General features: G+C 57.2%; 1 protein-coding gene and 1 long non-coding RNA gene across 3 annotated transcripts in view; one reads left to right on the top strand and one right to left on the bottom strand.

Annotated features, from left to right (window-relative positions):
* Positions 1-12,211: 12,211 nt before the first annotated feature.
* LOC143167277 (uncharacterized) lies at positions 12,212-13,413 on the bottom strand. The gene is made up of 2 exons (XR_012996531.1): positions 13,215-13,413; positions 12,212-12,463 (listed from the first exon to the last, which is right to left on the bottom strand). It is a non-coding gene; the product is annotated as an uncharacterized LOC143167277 (long non-coding RNA).
* The window catches only part of TBX3 (T-box transcription factor 3), a 120,604-nt gene continuing 115,536 nt past the window's right edge, over positions 12,453-17,520 (top strand). Inside the window, exons 1-3 of one of the 2 annotated variants that reach the window (XM_076352519.1) lie at positions 12,453-13,140; positions 15,001-15,268; positions 16,522-16,668. In XM_076352519.1, the coding sequence (XP_076208634.1) occupies positions 12,746-13,140; positions 15,001-15,268; positions 16,522-16,668 (810 nt within the window). In that variant the 5' untranslated portion in view covers positions 12,453-12,745. The remainder of the gene's footprint in view (positions 13,141-15,000; positions 15,269-16,521; positions 16,669-17,520) is intronic. The other variant, XM_076352520.1, reaches the window with a different exon arrangement.

Here is a 17,520-nt window from a genome sequence, read left to right as displayed (position 1 = left end):
CAATTCCGATAATGTTTAGTTTTTATTCATTTCTCGACTAATTAACTGGAATCCCGCCTCCTCTCCCCCCCTCTTGACAGTGCCCAATTAATCCGCAATGTATGTCAAAGGTCTGGAACCCACTGTAAACTGGTGAACCTTTGCAAAGATTTGTGTGTCTCTATATTGATCTGATTAGGACCGGGATGCTTTTTCCTCGCTATTACTGCGTGCAAAATAAAAATGTCGCGCTTTTTTTTGTCCCAAAAGCTTTGCTTTCCCCCGCTCTAATAGGATTTCTCCGAGGCGCCTTCAAACCGCCCTGGGTGTTCATGAAAAGGCTTGGGTTCTTTTTTTTTTTTTTTATCAGGGGCTCCAAAGGGAATCAAGCGAAATGAAGTTATCTGCGAGACAGGAGAGGAGCGAGCGTGTGTGTGATGGGGGGGGATAGACTAAACCTGGATTCGCTGGGAAATGTCTCGTCTTGAAAAATAAACACGAGCGGGGAGGGATAGGGGTGGGATAAACCTTTTTTGGGGGGAGAGGCTCGGTTGGTGCCAGCGCTGGGGCGGGCTGGGGAGCGCGGCTCCCCGGCGGAGCGGAGCCATCCCCGCCGGCCGGGGCTGCCGCCCGCCCCGCTCCGCTCCGCCGTCGCTGGGACTGGGGGAGCTCGTTTCTAATCTTCGGAGGGAGCGAATATAAAAGAGGAATTTATTAGCTTTCAGGCCATCAGAGGAATAAACATTGATTTTATTGACCTAATTATGGGCCAAATGACTCCTTCCATCGATCACGTAAAATACTTCATTTGGAGAAAAACAGGCGCGGGCGCCCGGAGGCGGGGAGGAGAGCGGGTGGATGTGCTGCAAAAGGGAAAGAAAAGCAAAAGCTAGAAAATGTATGGAGGGGTTTTAATGCAGCTAACGTGCCCGTCGCGCTGGAGCTCAAGCCCTGTCTCCCAGACGTTACGGTGCGGATGTTTTGCAAACTAAAGCTTTTATGTCGAATTCCAATCCGGCCAGTCAATTTGGCTAAAATAGCATTAAACAAATGGACAGCGGTTTATTTATAACCCCCCCACACACACTGTATTTTATAGACAGAGAAGAATTACTTGAAATGTATTTTACAAGCACAAGACAACACGTCGTTTCAGCCCGAGAGCAGTGATTTCTCGTAATTAGGGTAGGCTCGACACTAATAAAGAAGCAAACAGCCTCTTTTCTCTGCTTAAACCCTGCTACTGTCCCCAGCGCTTTGCTGCGGGGTGGGATTGTCGTTTCACGGCGAGGAGGGGGCTGAGGGCGCACCTGAAGGCACCTGCCCGGGGGAAGGGGGCAGAGAGGGACTCCGGGGCGACCGGCTCCTTTCCCGGTCTTGCCAGGACGAGCAGGGCTCATGAAACGCGAATTTTTTTCCCCTTGCTGGCGGGTGACAGCGAGACCTGGCTTTGGATTTATTTGCTTGAGATTTTGGGGGGGGGGATGGTCACGGTATTTCGGGGGAGGGGGCGGTGCGGGACGAGAGGCGTTTTTGGCAGGGTGTCTGCTCCCTTCTTGTCACCTGAAATATCAGATGTCGTACACCTTCACCCAGCCTTAAATGTAAGAGGGGGGTGGTGGATATTTTTAGTCTAGCTGCTTTGCCAGATCTTTCCCTTCCCGGTCCCTAAGCTCGGCTTAGCGCTTCCCTTGCCCCGCCGCGTTATTCCTCCCTGACGGCGAGCTTTGCAGCTCGGGGGCTGCCTCCTGCGCTACTAACTCTGACGGCCAAACTCTCACCGCCCGGATCTGAACTTCCCCGATCCCCTTCGCCCCCCCCTTTTCCCACCACCCACTCTCGGGACCGGTTATTCTGCGTGACCCGCGGTTCCCCGGCGGAGGACGCAGAGATGCTCTCCGCCGGGGCGCGCATTGTCTCTCAGCCCGTAAACGCCTGGCTGTCACTTCTAATAGCTCTTCGACTGCAATTCGTTAAGATGAGCGGTGCCACTGCTCCAGCCCCTGCCCCCCTCCGGGCGCCCAGCCCCCCCCCCTCCCCGGGGCAGAGCCGGGGCTGGGGGCGCGCCGGGCCGGGCCGGGGGAGCGGGGGCAGAGCCGGGACTGGGGGCGCCCCGGGCCGGGCCGGGGGAGCCGGGCCGCCCAGGTGAGCACCGCTCCGGCAGGTGAGAGCGGGCGGCCGCGGCGCCATCCCGTGGCCGGAGCCCAGGGAGCGCTCCGCGGGGCGAGCCCGGCCCTCCGCGGGCCCCGGCGGCGGGGAGCCCCGCGCCCTCTCCCCGCCCGCGGTGGGAGCGCGGAGCGCGCCGTTCACCCGGCGTTCACTCCCTCCCGCCCCCCTTCCCTCTCTCTCATTAAGATAGGGCTTTATGCAGAACATCTGTAAGGGAAGGCAAAATAAATGACAACACTTTTACACCACTTCCTACTTAACTTTTCTTTTTATGTGGCTGCTCTGGATTTTCCGACGCTTTGTACTGCTCGAATCTTGTTTGGATGTTTGTACATGTAATACTCTGCCCACTTCAGCTCTTGGGACGGGCTTGTCTTGTATTTTCTTTCTCTCTTCCCCCCCCCCGCCCCGTCCCAGCGTGCAGACAGAGTCTTTCACAATCTGCTCTGCTCACTTTGCTGTCGGGGGAAGAGCAGCAGGATTTGTGCTGCCTCTGTAGCCTGCGCCGGGGCAAGGGCAAACGGCTACACAAGTGGCGGGCATTAATCACGCCTTGTCTTTGCAGAAGGTGAGCTCCATGCACGGTGCGCCCACTCATTCGCCCTTAAAATCCCCCCTTCTCCTTCCAGCCCGTCGCCTTCCTGTCTCCACTGAGCAGCATTTTTCCCTGACCTGGGATCCGGACAATTGTCCTAATGGTATTTAAAGAAAACACGGATTAAACATTCATTAATGCTTTTCTCCCTTATTTAGACTGTAACCTCAGAAGCCAGGGTGCCCTGTGCACGGAGCGTCTGTCAAGCTTCGCCCTAACGAGTAAAAAGCTGTTTGGGGGGGGGGTGGGGGGGTGGCTCCCACGGACCCCGGGGTGATTTGGGCGCCTGAATGGACTTGATGAACCAGAAACCACTTGCCCGGCTGAATTTAAGCTCCCAAACCCCCCAAGAACTGGTACCAAAGAGGTGAGAAAGTGCCTGTGCTCGCCAGGAGCGCATTCCCCTTCTTATCCAGAGGATCAGAAGTGATGCCCCGGCTCCCCGTGTATTTTGCCCTACCCCATCTCCCGTCTAACTGGAATAATTTCCTCCGCCGCCGCTTTTCCGAGCCCGCCTGGGAGCGTTTTAGCTTCCCTTTAAGCCCATGCCGTTAAAGAAGCGGCTGCAGCAACAGGTGAGCGGGGATTTTTCAGGGGTAGGAGGTGGCGGCCGGTGGCCCCGGGGGGGCTGCAGGCACCGAGCCGCCCAGGCGCGCATCGACCGCGGGGAAGGATGCTCCGCGCCGTGCAGCCCGGCGCCGGGGCGGCCGTGCGGGGCAGGGGCGAGCCCGGCGGCTCTCCAGCAAAACCTGATGCTAAGAAAAAAAACCCCAAACTTTTCCCCTCTAACCCCAGTTACAGGAGGGGGAAGGATCCGCTCCGGGAAGCGGAGCGAGAGCTGCACAGATATTGTTTACACCTGCGACGCGAAGCTGGCTGTATTCTGCTCCGCTCGGCTTTAATTGGAAATCTTTTCCGTCTGCCCCAACTCGCGGATCATCTGGGTTTAATAAATTTTCACAACACTCCCGCTGCTCCAGAGAAACGCTGTGGCAGAAGTCGGCTCTGCCCGTGTTTCTGAATCCCAGCAGAAGAATAATTACCGTAGGAGCAAGAGTGGCCTGGGGCTTGTTTTTGGTCCAGGGGAAAGGGGGGGGGGACGGGGAGAGAGAAACCTGGCCATGAAGTGGGGGCTGTAAAGCTTGGATGTGTGTATACACACACACACGTATGTATAGAAAAGCAAGGAGCAAGTGCAAGATCGAAAGCAGAGCCTGTCTTTTCTGCAGCCACGTGTGCCATTAAAAGCAAGTAATTCAAAGTAGTTTTAAACCATAAAAACATGGGATCTTTCCCCTTCTGTTACTTTTTTTGGGGGGGGGGAATATACAGATCCCGTCTCCCCTTCTCAGATGACCTCGAAGGACCGGTTTTTTCACTTTCCCATGTATGCGCGTTTGCGCTTTCCGGAAATCAATTTAAAGTTTGTTCAAAATAGTAAACTAAAATAAAACAGCTCTGCAAAACCTCCCACGCCCTAAAGACAGCGCGGAGCACCCTTTTTTTCCCTGCCTTTTTCTTTTTTTTTTTTTTAATTATTATTTCCATCTTGTGCTCCCCCGGACATGATCTCCGGAGGGTTTCGCTGGACCGTGTGGGGATGTGTGAGCACGTAGAGAAAGGAGCCTTCTGGTGAAACGCAGCGGGCTGTCGGGGGGCCGGGGGCTGTCGGCGGGGCTGCCCGGAGCCCCCAGGGCAGCAGGGCGGGGGTGAGGGTCTGGACTGCCGGACACACCCCCCCCCCCCCCCCCCCCCCCCCCCCGGCTCCGCCGCCGGCTGCCCCCGGACGGCTCAGCCCCCGCGGGGAGTTGTCCCCTTGCAGCAGGGAAAGGTGGAAAGCGGTGGGGAAGGAGGAGAGGACTTTCTCCCTCCGACAACATCTTCTGGAGTGCCGCCCACCTCCCCTGCACGTCGGGTGTCAGCTTTAGGCTGGCCGAGGCGGCCAAGTTCTTCAGCGAAACTTGCCGCTGCCCAAAAGTTTCCCAAGGCTGAGCTGGCACATTTCGGCTGCCTTTTGCAGCCCCCGTACGAAGGCAGGGCGGGTGAAGCCCTTCCCTCGCCCTGCGCAGGCAGATGCCAGGGGTCAAACGCACAGAAGGGCTGCAAGGGAAGACAAAAACCGTTCCCAGCCGCCCCCAAAGCTCCTAACTGGGGCACCGAAGAAAATAAAGCTCTTCCCTCCTTCCCCGGAAAAGCGGTGGGGTTTTTAAAATTTCTTCCTTTGTGCTGGAGGTGGTTTGGGCTCTGTTTCACGCGAGAGGGAATGAGTGAAGTGAAATTACTGGGGTCACGGTCACGCCGTGGGTCCCCCGCCGCCGCGACCCGGAGCTCCTCCGCTGCCCAAAGGCGTCGGGAACATCCACCCGTAGCAGTTTTTTTTTTGAAGTCCTGCAGCCCACGGCGAGAGGTGCTGCCGGGGAGGGAGCGATGCCGGGGCGCGGGGTCCCGCCGCCCCGCGGGGACGCGGCTCTGCCCCGGCCCGGGCGCTCGGGGTCGGGGTGAATTCGCTTGGGCACCTCAAGGGCTCGGGGCTGGTAACAAACGTCGCGTACAGGCAGGAGTTGTCCGCTGCCTCCTCTTCCCTTTCATGTATCTCCTGCCTTGGGGTGTGCGTGTGGGGGATATAGCTCTTTTTAATTGAAACCTAGTAAGGAAAATAGTAATGGATACCAGGCTCCGATGGAGAATACGTGTCCGCGGCTACATGATGAGTGTTAGTTCAGCAGACTTTAAGAAGCCAATTCTTCTTCCCTGTCATTTCTCTATTGACAGCAGCCCCTATTAGATTTACCATGTCCTTTTGCAACAGCTGGTCCTCCCCCCCCGCCCTCCCCTCCCCCGGGCCGAGGTATCAATCGATGGCCGGGTGACTTGGTGGCATCTTGAAGAAAACGGGAGCAAAGTGTGTGTCAGCGTCGGTGCCAGAGGCTCCCGGATCCCCTCCTTGCTCTGATGCAACCCGGCGTCTACCGTGTGCCCGGTGGTGCTCAGCACCGCTCGGGCTCCAGCACCGCTCCGCAGCCCCGGGGGATGCTGCCCGCCCACCCCGCGGGGGGGGGGGGGGGGGGGGGGCGGCGGAGGAGACCCCGGGGTGGGATGGAGATGGAAAAGGCTCTGGTTCTGGGTTGTTAAAGAACACGGCTGATGGTCAAAGCAGATAAAATCGGTTTCTTTGCCGGGTGCTCTCGAGTGCCTTGTTCTACCGGGTCTGCAGGGAGGCGGGGGGGGGCAATGCCGCATCTGGAGAGCTGGAGGGCTGCTGCGGGAGGAACCGTCCCTCCTCGGTAATGTTGTTGTGTTGTGTGCGTGTTTAAATAATTGAATAAACGTATCCACTCCTTCCCTCTTTCTCCCTCGCACGCAGACACACACACAAAGACAGCATTGAAAAGATAGATCTGTTTGACTATAGGAAACAACTATTAGTGCTACTTCCTGAGCGGCAAACTGTACGTATATGCCTGGCTGTTTAAAAAAAAAAAACAAAAAACCCACCCTTATCCAAATAGTGAACTCTATTTACAATTTCTGCTCGGCCAACAGTGGTGGAAGCAGAAGGATGGGTGTAGAGAGGGCGAGGGAGGAAGCAGGGCTTTCATTTCGCCTCTGCCAGCAACACACCGGTGAGAAGAACAAGACCGGGGAGGGTGGAAAAGGCCGCCGGGGCTGCGTGTGCAGCGGGTGTGGGGATGCTTTGTGGCAAGGAGAAACCGAGCCGTGCAAAAACGGCTCGAAAAGGGTAAAAGGGATGCGAGCTGGGGAGGGAAAAGGACCGGCCCCAAACCTTGCTGTGCCCTGAAGTGCCCGGGTCGGTGAGGCCGGGCCTGGCCGGGAGGCAGAGGGGAGAGCTGTGGAAGGTGGCTCTGGGTGCTCCTTTATTTTCTTTTCCCATCGGTGGCGAAGTGGAGGCGACTGGAGAGCATCAGAGCCGGCTGGGGATGGGGACAAGGTGAACACAGGTCTTGCGGGGAGGGGAGGAACCGGGACAGGGCCGGCGATCTGAGCACGAGTGATGTTTGTGAAGGGAGCAAAAAATCATAATGCCGGAGCCCTGACCTTTGGGCTCCCACCAGAGCCGGCACCTGGCAGGAGCCGGGCCAGGCCAGGGGGGGCTCAGGAGGAGCGAGGAGCCGGGGGCTGCTCACGGCAGAGGCAGGCAGGGAAGGGCAGCTAGCTGCCAGCGCTGCGGTGACCCCGGGCTGGGGGGACGGTGCTGCCTGACCCCGCAGCGGCTCTGCCACGGTCGGTCCCACGCTGCTCCCACCAGGCTGGGCCGTGCCGGGGGTGCGAACAGCCTTTCCCAGAGGGTCATATCAGCGAGGTTTGGAGGGTGAGAAACCTCTTCAACTGCTGCTTTCCTCTCTTTCTTCCCCGGTGCTCCAACAAGGCATGTGTAACGCTGGCTCTGGGCTCCCCCTGGCCCTGCAAAGCCCTGAGCTCAGCTGCGCTGGGAAGGGGACCTGACCCCCCTACTCCCCCCCTCTACTTCTGTTCGGAGAGATGGGAACAGCCCCTTTGATTGCGGTGGGACACGATGGGGCCCAGCCTGCTCAGAGGGAGATGTGGATTTTTTTCTTCTTGTTATTTCTAATGCCTCGCCATGCTTTTTTGGACCCAGGCAGGTTATTTTGCAGTTTTTAGGCCAGGCTTTCCTTGAAATTCAACTGGCAATTGGAGGAAGGGCTCTGCCAAAGGGAAAGGCAAAGAGCTGCAGTACTGACCCCCCCCTCTCCCCGTAGCAGTTTATATAGTCCGAGTGTATAGACTAGCTCCCTAAGGGACCCGCTTCATTACACTTGTGGCCTGCAGTGCTACTCTGGGATGGAGCTGTGTCAACACGGCCCGCATTTACTGACACCTTTTGCTGGGCTGGGGAAGGGCCTGCACAGGGCAGGGAAGAGTTTCTCTCGGAAGAAGCGTGTAATCGCCGCTCACCAGACGCCCCCCGCGCTCCAGCCAGTATTTACTGCAAAGCTGCCAAAGTAAACCAGCCCGCTGCGTTTTATTTCGGATAAACACAGCGCGGCCACGGTGGGGTGTTGCCTTCCGAAGGGCTGGAGATGGAGCGGAGGCTGCAACGCCGGGGGAAAGGAAGGGAGGGAGGAGAGGGATGAATCCTGCAGGGTGCGGGGCAGCTGGCAAGCAGGATGGGTCTGGGCCCTTGGGATTGCTTGGGACCGGCAGCACGATAAGGAAATGCATAGATAGGATGCAAAACCCCACTTACATTGTGCACGTTGGCCCTGTTCACCATGCACCAGGGCTTGTTGTCTCCTGCAGAGCACCCAGCACATGCAGGGGTGCAAGGGACGCCTCAGGTTTTGCTGATGGAGCAGGGATTTGCAGTGTACCCCAGGGCACGAATCCCTCCCAGTCACACGCACCCACACAACATCTCCACGTACACACACACAGGCCGTGTAGCACCCACACAGCCCCTCCACACACACGCGCGTGCCTCGGAGCTGCTCCCGCAGGCCTGGGAGAAGACGTGTGGGCCCAAAAACCGGGCTGCCTTTATTTTCCTCTTGCCTCCTTCCTCCAGCTGGCTCTTCAGGCCACCGGGAGAGAGCCAGAGCCTCTCTCCTCCCACACCTCCAACACACACGCACGGGGCAGGCTCGCTGCATGCCCCGAGCTCTCGTGCAAACGCTAAAAGTTGCTTAGGAGGGTGAAATCTGAGCAAGCAGGGCTCTCCCAGCCGCTCAACCACCAAAGGCCCAGGGTCTGGCCAGCTCCGCTTTCCCTCCGGCCTGGGTTGAACCAGGGAAAAGCCGGCGAGGTGCTGGCGACAGCGGCATCAGGGAGCGGAGGAGAGCTGGGAAAGGTGGGAGCCGCTCCCCCCGCCCCGGCCTTTAGCTCTTTGCGCTCCGAGATTAGAGAGCCCCGGCCTGGCCGCTCTCTGGGGAGACAGCGGAGACCTTTCATGCCTCTTTGAAGAGCCAAGATAGTGTCGGCCTTGGTGCAGCCCAGCCTGCAGACGGGCCGGGAGGCGCGGGGGCAGCCGGCTATCTCAGCGTGCTATCACCCTGCCTCCCCCCGCCACCAGCCCCATTCCCACCTCCACCCCGCTCCCGGCCCTTCGCCATCAGCCGCTCTGATCTCCTCTTCTTTTTTTTCTTTTTCTTTAACCCCCCCCCCCCCCTTCCACCCCTTCGCTTTGCCATTCATCTCTGCGGGCCTCCTTATTTATTTATTTCTGCGTCTCGCTTATTTATTTATTTCTGGCAAAGAGGCGGCTAACAAGTAGCTGGAAGCACTGGCCAATATTTAACTAAGATGGCTGGCCATCAGGTCCCTTTTGTTTGCTTGCAAATTAATCATCCAGCGCGCAGTCGGCGCCAGGGTAGATTTATCACACACAGAAGGGGGAATGAGGCGGCCGAAGGGAGACAAAGACTGTTCGCACCTTCCCGCTTTTGATCTTAGATTAGTGCAGCCTCCCTTCATAATACGAGTCTCCAGGGGGCTTCGTCGGGGAGGTCACTCGGAACTGGCGGAAGTTTGCACGCCATTAGCCAGACGCTGAAATTGGAAATCATAAGCGGCAAACATTTTATTTTCCTCCGCGGGCCGCTGCGCGGGTGGGTGCCGGGCGCGGTGCAAGGTGCGGGGCAGGGGCGGAGGGCGGCAGCGACTCCGGCCTCTGCCGCGGCGCCGAGGGCGCGCACCGGCGGGGCGGGCGCGGGGGTCGGGGCGCGGCGGGGTTGGGAGCGGCTGCGCTTGTCCTGCGGGCGAAAGCGGCGGCCCGGTTGGGGCAAATTGCGGCAAACTCCTTGAAGCCGCCGGGCGTTGTTGTGGGCTCTGGTAAAGGGAAGGCATAGGGTTTGAGGGTTCCCACCGCGGCAGCGGCTGGAGGCAGGAGCCCGAGAACCGGTTCCGAGCGGAGGTTGAGAAGACTCGCTCTCTTCGTTTGTAACCAGCTTGCACAGCCCAGCCGAGCGCTGCGCGGGTAGCCAAGCTCCTGGCTTCGTGAAACACATCAGACTTCCCCCCCCCCCCCCCCCCCCCCCGCGTCTTCCTCCCCCCATCCTCTTTGAACGCATTACTCCCGCTTCTTTTCCTCCCTCCTCCTCTTTTCTCCATCCACCCCCACCCCCGACCAAAGGGGAGATATTTTGGTGAATTGCAAAGCGATCCTAGACGCTGGTTACTACAGGGACTTCACCAAGCTGGCGCCAAGCGCTCTTAACCATGTGCGTCAAAAATGCAATGTTAGAAGAGCTAATCACTTTAGAGGTTCCGCTCCCATCTGCGCGCAGCCAGCGCCGAGCCCCCGCGCTCCCCCGCTCCGCCGCTCCGCTCCCGGAGGATTATCTTCCCCTCTTTAGAGCAGGATGGGGGGGGGGGGTGGTGGTGGTGTCGGGAGATCCCCCCGGGGATGTGTGTGTGATGATTCGGCACCTCCCGGCGCTGGGATATCCCGCCTGACACAGGCGTGGGCGCCCCGTGCCCCGCACGCCCACGGCTCCCGCGACACGCACACACACGAAGCCCCGTCTTGCTGCCTTGCACTGTCACTCCCCGAGGAACACGTCTCCCCGGGAACTTCCCAGGCGTATCCTGCCCGGCTCTTCCCTCTCCGTGGGGCCGGCGCAGGCCCACGCGTGATGCCTTCCCGGGGGAGTAGCTGGCTCCATGCGAGCCCGGGCACAGGGGCACCCGGGGATGGCCCCCCCCCCCCCCCCCGGCGCTGCCCCGGCCCGGGCGCAGGGAAAGCCGCACTTCCCGTCTCCTCCCCGCGCACCTCATGGAAGAGGAGGGGTGTGGGAGCGTAACCCTCTCGGCGCCGGTGCCAGCCGAGTGGCCTTAATCCTCAGCGCCAAAGAAAGAAAGAAAAAAGAATAATAAATTTTAAAAATCCCGTTTTCTAGCCGCGCTCTCCCCCCCCCCCCCCCTCCCGGCGCGATTAACAGCCGCCGGGCCCGGGGCTGAGCCGAGCGGCGGCCCCTGCCCGCCCCGCCGCAGCCTGCAGCCGCCCACGACAACAATAATAACGGCGGCCGCGGCCGCTGGGGCAGCCGGAGCCGAGCCCCGAGCCGGGGGGAGACCCGCAGAGCCACCCCCGGGCCCGCTTCCAGCCCCCCGGGGCTCGCCCCCAGATTTGCGGGGGGGGGGGGCGAGGAAAGCGCCCGGCCGCCGGCCTAGAAGTCCGGTCTCGTTTAAAGAAAGCAACTTTCCCGGGGGGGGCGGAAGAGAACGGGGGGGGGACACGACGACAGCGGGAGAGGGGGAGACACCAACCCCGGCGGCTGTGGGGGACCTGCGGCAGCCACGACGCGGCGGGGATGGGCGTGCGGCGCGACGGGCCCCGCGGCCGCCCGAGGTGGGTCCGGAGCCCCGGGGTGGGGTGGGAGGCGCCCGGGGTTCCCCCCCGCTGCGGGCCGGGAGGCGGCCGCCGGGGCAGAGTTCGCGGTGCCCGGCCCGGCTGGGGTGGGGTGCGGTGCGGTGCGGCGGAGGGGCACCCGGAGCCGGACCCACCACCACCACCACGCGTGGAGCTCTCCCGCCCCCCCGCTCCCTTGCGCGCCCTCGCCGCCTCTCCAGCGCTGCCAGCAGCCGCTGCCTCGGAAGCTCCTACCGGGGCCAGCAGCCGGAGGAGAGCGCACTGGAAATGCCCAGCCTGCCATCTCGCCGGGGCCGCGGGGAGGCCGGGGCCGGGGCCGGGGGGCGAGACGGCCCCGAGCACCCCCCCTAGAGGCGGGTGCTCCCGGCCGCCCTCCCCGGCGCTGCCTGCTCCCTCCCCTCTGATCATGTTGACATATTCACACGGCCCGGAGTACTAGTGATGCTTTGCTGCAGCGTTACAGTTTCCGACACCTTCTTTTTATAACTCGGCTCTGTCCCCCTTCCACTCGACCTGTCAAAACCACGCCTATGGAGCCACACAATTGGTCCGAAAGCGTCAAAGAGCCAATCAAGGAGGCTCCAGCTCCCTTGTAACCCACAACACATCCATACAATCTGGTGCACGCAGAGCACAGACTCACAGGGAATTCTCAGAGCTGAGAGGCTCCTTCTCCCTCTCTCTCTCTTTTCCTCTCTTTCTCCCCCCCCTTTTTCTCTTCCTTTCTCTTTCCCTCTCTCTTTCTCCCTCTCTTCTTTGCTGGAGCGCTGCTGGAGAGGAGACAAGAGTGTAATTCTTCCAGATTTTTATTTTTTTTTTTCCTAAAGCAGAGTGAAAGAGAAAGGGGGGGGGGGGGGGGAAGAGAAGGAGGAGGGTGAAAGAAAGAAGAGATCCTGATGGAAATCAGGGCACCCTGACCAGCTCCTGCTCGGAGAGGGGGGAAGGCGAGGCGGAAACGAGATTTCCCCACAAGTTTTTGCTGCTGAAGGTTGCTCAGGAGCCTTCCTCGGTCGGCGAGGGGGGGTGGGTTTGTTTGCTTCTTTCTGCTTTCCCTCCCTTCCCAGCCTCTGCTCTGCAGCCTGACCGTACGGAGGAAAGGTGGAGGGGTGGGGGGGAGGGGGGGGGGAGAGCCAGCCACCCAAAAAGAAAACCCAGCTTCGAGCCGTCACCCTCCGCCACGAAAGAAGAGAAGGGGGATTGAGACTAAAAGAAAAAAGAAGAAGAAGAAAAAAAAGGATCTCGGCTTGTCCAGCCCTTCCGCGGCAACAGGAGCAGACAGCGAACCCGGTGGATTTTTTTTTTTTTTCCCCTCTTCGGCGTTTCTTTTCCAGCGCAAGGACTTCCACTCAGGAAAAAAAAAACCAAAACCAAACCTGCAGAGACCGAACACAAAAAAAGCAAGACTAATAATGAACAATCGTGTTAATCCGCTGTCCCGAAGGCTGGGGATGTGCCCCGGCTCGGGAAGTTGTAGGCTGTAGAAGTTCTGCCTCTCCCCCATGTACTGTGCTGTCTAGAGCTTGTTTCCCCCCCACCCTATTTTTTGGTGCTTTATTGCTGTTATTGTTATTATTTTAATTTTTCTTCTTCATGATGTGCTGTTAGAAACCACTCCGGGACTACTCCAGCAGTAGGAAGACCGAGGAGTGGAGTGGATGAATATACCGATGAGAGATCCAGTAATCCCTGGGACAAGCATGGCTTATCATCCTTTTTTACCTCACCGGGCACCGGACTTTGCCATGAGCGCCGTGTTGGGACATCAGCCTCCCTTCTTCCCGGCTCTGGCTTTGCCTCCCAACGGGGCGGCCGCCCTCTCCCTTCCCGGGGCTCTGGCTAAACCCATCATGGATCAGTTAGTGGGGGCTGCAGAGACTGGTATCCCCTTTTCTTCCCTGGGTCACCAGGCAGCAGCCCATCTGAGGCCTTTAAAAACTCTGGAGCCAGAAGAAGAGGTGGAAGATGACCCGAAAGTGCATCTGGAAGCCAAAGAGCTTTGGGAACAATTCCATAAAAGAGGCACGGAGATGGTGATTACCAAATCGGGAAGGTAGGTCTGGGTCGGGGGTTCGTGCCTTTTCCCCCCACCCCCCTCTCCCCCACCCCTCAGTCTCTGCACCCCACCTGGCTGCTCCAGAGCGAGGCTCTTTCGCCGACAAATTCCTCCATAAAGCTCCTTTCGCCTGGAATTACGGCAAGTTTTAGGCAGCTGAAGATCCGAGCCCGTCTCGGGCACCGCGCTGCAGGGAAAGGCTCGATCGCTGAACCGCGAACCGGCCCTGCTCAGCGTGTGCGTGTGCAGGGGGCGAGAGGGTCCCTTCATGGTTCAGTAGCTTAAGACTTTCTGGAGGAGGCTGGTAGCAGAAAGAAAATAATTTGGGGTTGGAGAAGGAGCTGGCCTGATTTCAGCCTTGCTACGCGTAGTTTTTCTTCCTTAGGGAGGAGAAGGGGGAATCAAGGAAAAATCCTTTGGAGCGGCGTATCGCTGCTGGTGAGGCGGGAGCTTCGGGAGGGCAGATAGGCTCGGTTTATCGGCTGCTTCGCTTGTGCCTGTCTCTCTGCTGGGATCGAGGTGTGTGTATTTGTGCTGACTAACTACACCTGGAAATGGCACAAAAAGCTGACAAAAGCACCCAGCGGTCCTGCAGCCGCCGCTGTAGCGGCAGGGAAGGTTTTGCAGCTCCGCGCTGCCTGTCCCTGTATTTATATAACCTTCACGTGGGAATGAATGAACACACACGGCGCGTCCACGCTCGGCGTTGCTGCTTTTTATGGGTTTACCCATCTGAAATCCCTCTCTGTATTCGCTACTCATTGACATCTGCGCTCTTTTACAACTCTACCTATTGCTGTGATGACACGTAGGGAGAAAAGCCCCTTCGCACCCGGGTGTTTTGCTCAGGGACTCTCTTAGAAACCTCCCAAACAATTCGCGTGTGATTTGCCAGGAGAATTACTCGAGGAAGCCACTCCTGAAAAGTCTTCTTAGATGGCCTTCAGCTGCCTTGCTGGAGCTTCATCTACTTGCAGAGCACCAGTTGCAGGCTAAAGGCTCAAGAAAAAAAACAAAACAAACCTAAAAGCAGCAAGGAGGAAAGAAAAAAAAATCCCCTCGCCCATTTTACTGCTTTCCCGAAGTTTTCTCTGTTAATTGTGGTCAAAAGTTTTTGCGCGAAAGCCTCGGCGAGTATTAAACACTCTTACATGTTGCAAAGTCATGTGTTTCCTTTTAAGTTGAGATTGCTGAATGCCAACCGCTCGATATAATAAACAGCAAATTTGTGGTATCCTGTTGCAGTTTCGAGCTGGACTTAGGAGCGGAGGGGAGCGGGGTTTGCAGAGAGCCCTCGGCACGAACGGGTGATCACCGGGAGGCTGCAGCGCTGGGAGAGCCACGGCAGCCACCCTGCCCTCACTGTAGTTCTTTTTCTCCTCCTCTGCAAAGTGAAAAACTCCCCTCTCCGCTCTTCGTCGGTGCAGCCGGTTAGAATAACGCGGAGCATTTATTTTATCGGGGCGCGATCTGTTCCCGTTTCTTTGTTTAGCAGGCGAAAAGGAAAATAATGAGAGGTCTGAGAGCCCCAAATGAGGCTTTGCTGTTTAGGAATGGCAGAGGGTAGGCGCCTGCTGATTTCTAGGGAACACGTACCTCTCCCCTCCGCCTCCCATCCCAGGGACCATTTTCTCCTGAAACTTTTAAGCGTTTGAGAAACCTTTTCGCTGGGGGCGGGGGGAAGCCCTTTTGCTGGGAGGGGGGGACGGACACGACTTTTCTGTTTCTGAGAGCTGAAGCGATTGCTCGGTGAACGCGCTACCGAGATTCAGGAGCTTATTTAAACGCTGTAATTAATTTTATTTTCTTTTCGTCTTGTCTTTTCTTTATATCCCCCCTCCCTCTCTCTGCCCGTAGGAGAATGTTTCCTCCATTTAAAGTGAGATGCACTGGACTGGATAAAAAGGCCAAGTACATTTTATTGATGGATATTGTGGCGGCTGATGATTGTAGGTACAAATTCCATAATTCCCGGTGGATGGTAGCCGGCAAAGCTGACCCTGAAATGCCAAAGAGAATGTACATCCACCCGGACAGCCCGGCCACCGGCGAACAATGGATGTCCAAAGTCGTCACCTTTCACAAGCTGAAGCTCACTAACAACATCTCTGACAAGCACGGATTTGTGAGTGCCTTTTACACCTTCCTTTGCCCCCCCCTTTCCCTCCCTCGCTGCCTGTCCGGAGCGGTGGGTCCCGGCGGGGGGGATCTGGCCGGGAGCGCGGCGGCTGCTCGGCCGGAGCCGTGCCCGCAGCCCCGGCGGGAGGCCGAAGTGCGGGGAAAAGGGGGAATAAATACCCCCCCTGCACACGGGGGACGAGCATCTGTCCGGTTTATAACATTCCTTGATTTTTTTTCTATGGCTGAGGTCAGGATTAAGCGCTCGAGTTTATTCTGTAACCTCTCCGTGCCATTCAGCATTAACTTGAGAGATATATTTCCAGGATAGTGCAACTCGATATTTCTCGGAGCTGTGGTGACTTTATATATCTATTTTTTTTTTTAATAAAGTCGATCACCCTTTTTAAGCGTAGGAAAACGATATGCATGTGTGTATAAAGGGCTTAAAGGCCTAAGTATGCAAACATTTAAATATATATTAATCTGGATAATGTAAAGCAAGCCGGAGTGAAAATAAACAGGGACCAAAATCGGAGGTCAAGTTGCCCATTCATGTCTGTCCACTCCTTTACATTTACCGGGTGTGCAGAGATAAAAACTTACCCTAAGAGTGAAATCAAACAAACCTGCTGATAAGTGCTCTGACGATCCTTGCCATTTCTTTCTATTCCTGGGCAAGCCTCCGCCTCGGAGCCGGGGGTTGCTGGTGGTGGCCGCGGTCGGGGGATCTCTAATGTGCCGAAGATTGCATTTGCTGGCTCTGATTTGATTAGACGATACATTTTTGCCTTTCGCAGAAGGCCTTAAGTGGATTGGGGCAAGCAATTAGACCTAGCCAAGGCTCTCGTGGTGGTGTTGCTATTGTAGCTGCTGCTGCTTCTTTACTCGATTTTATTTTATTTTATTTTTTTCACGTTGAAATCAAAAGACATTGCGGCCGGAGCCCAAACAGCTTCTCCCCCTCTCCTAGGAGAGCTCTGCTGGGATTTTAACCCCCCTCCGAGAGGTCCAGCGGAGAGGCTAACCCCGGCGAGCTGGAGCTGTCAGTGCTTTTTGTTGGATGCTGCGAGGAGTGTGCGTGTGTTTGGAGTGTGCTCGGCGGGGAGGAGGAGTGAGGGGAGGAAGGAGAGGGAAGGCAAATTAGGAGGAGAAAGTGCCGATGGCTGGGGGAAGTGCGAGGCGGGGATGCTGCTCCAGCTGACCGTCTTCTTTCCCCCCCCCTCTGCCCTCTGCTGCCGGCCGCTGCCCCCCCCCCAGACCATTTTAAACTCCATGCACAAGTACCAGCCCCGGTTCCACATCGTCCGAGCAAACGATATTCTCAAGCTTCCCTATAGCACGTTCAGGACCTACGTTTTCCCGGAGACTGAATTCATCGCAGTGACCGCATACCAGAATGATAAGGTAAGGAGATTAAGAAAGGATTTGTTTTACGTGTTTTGGCTTTTAAGAGAGCTTTTGCTCTGCATTGTTCCCTTAAAAATCACGAAGCCCATCCCGCTCCCCTCTCTCTCCCCCCCTCGTCTTTTCCCCAAAACCTCCTTGATCCAACTTCGGGAAGGCGCCGGGCGAGGGGGTCGGGCACTCTCCTAATACCGACCTCGGGGAAGGCAATTAAAAGGGAGGTCCGGGGCGGGGGAGGGGGGGGCTGTTTAGGGGTTTTGTCGCTCCCCGGTATGGGGAAAGGGGTAGGATGGGGTGGGGATCGCTGCTTTCAGTGTGGATTTAATCTAAGACGCATCAGGGGAAGGGAAAAAAAAAAAAAAAAAAAAAAAAAAGGATCGGCTCCGTGTGTCGAAAGACAGAGGGGGGAGAGCAGCGTGGCTGGAGATTTTGTAATTCTTCCTGGCCTTTGTGCTGTTTTAGCTCCTTTAACAGCAATTGGCAATAAGGCTGGAGTGCACGTCTGGTTCCTATTATTATTATATTATGGTTTTTTTTTTTTTTTGCATCCTGCAGTGTTTTATTATTTTTTGTGGTGCAGAAATATGCTCTGATCAGAGAGGGGTATCTCGCTTGAATTTAGCTGGAAGGTCTGAAAGAGCCAGTGTGAGAAAGTTTTGCAGCGCTGCAGACGCTGCGTTTGGATTTCTGCTGGTTTATTGTCGCTTGCGACGAAGGTGGTATATTTGGGAGAGTGGCAAATGGCGAATTTATGATAATTAAGTCAAGTGGAAGGAAGCGAAGGAGCCAAAAAAGGGGCTTTGATTTTTTTCTGTCTATAACTTATAACTTTGCGTGCGTGTGCGTTGAGCG

This window comes from Aptenodytes patagonicus, chromosome 15 (assembly GCF_965638725.1).
Source record: "Aptenodytes patagonicus chromosome 15, bAptPat1.pri.cur, whole genome shotgun sequence".
Taxonomy (NCBI): domain Eukaryota; kingdom Metazoa; phylum Chordata; class Aves; order Sphenisciformes; family Spheniscidae; genus Aptenodytes; species Aptenodytes patagonicus.
Note: the sequence above shows the minus strand (reverse complement) of the source record. Positions and strands in the feature narration are given on the sequence as shown.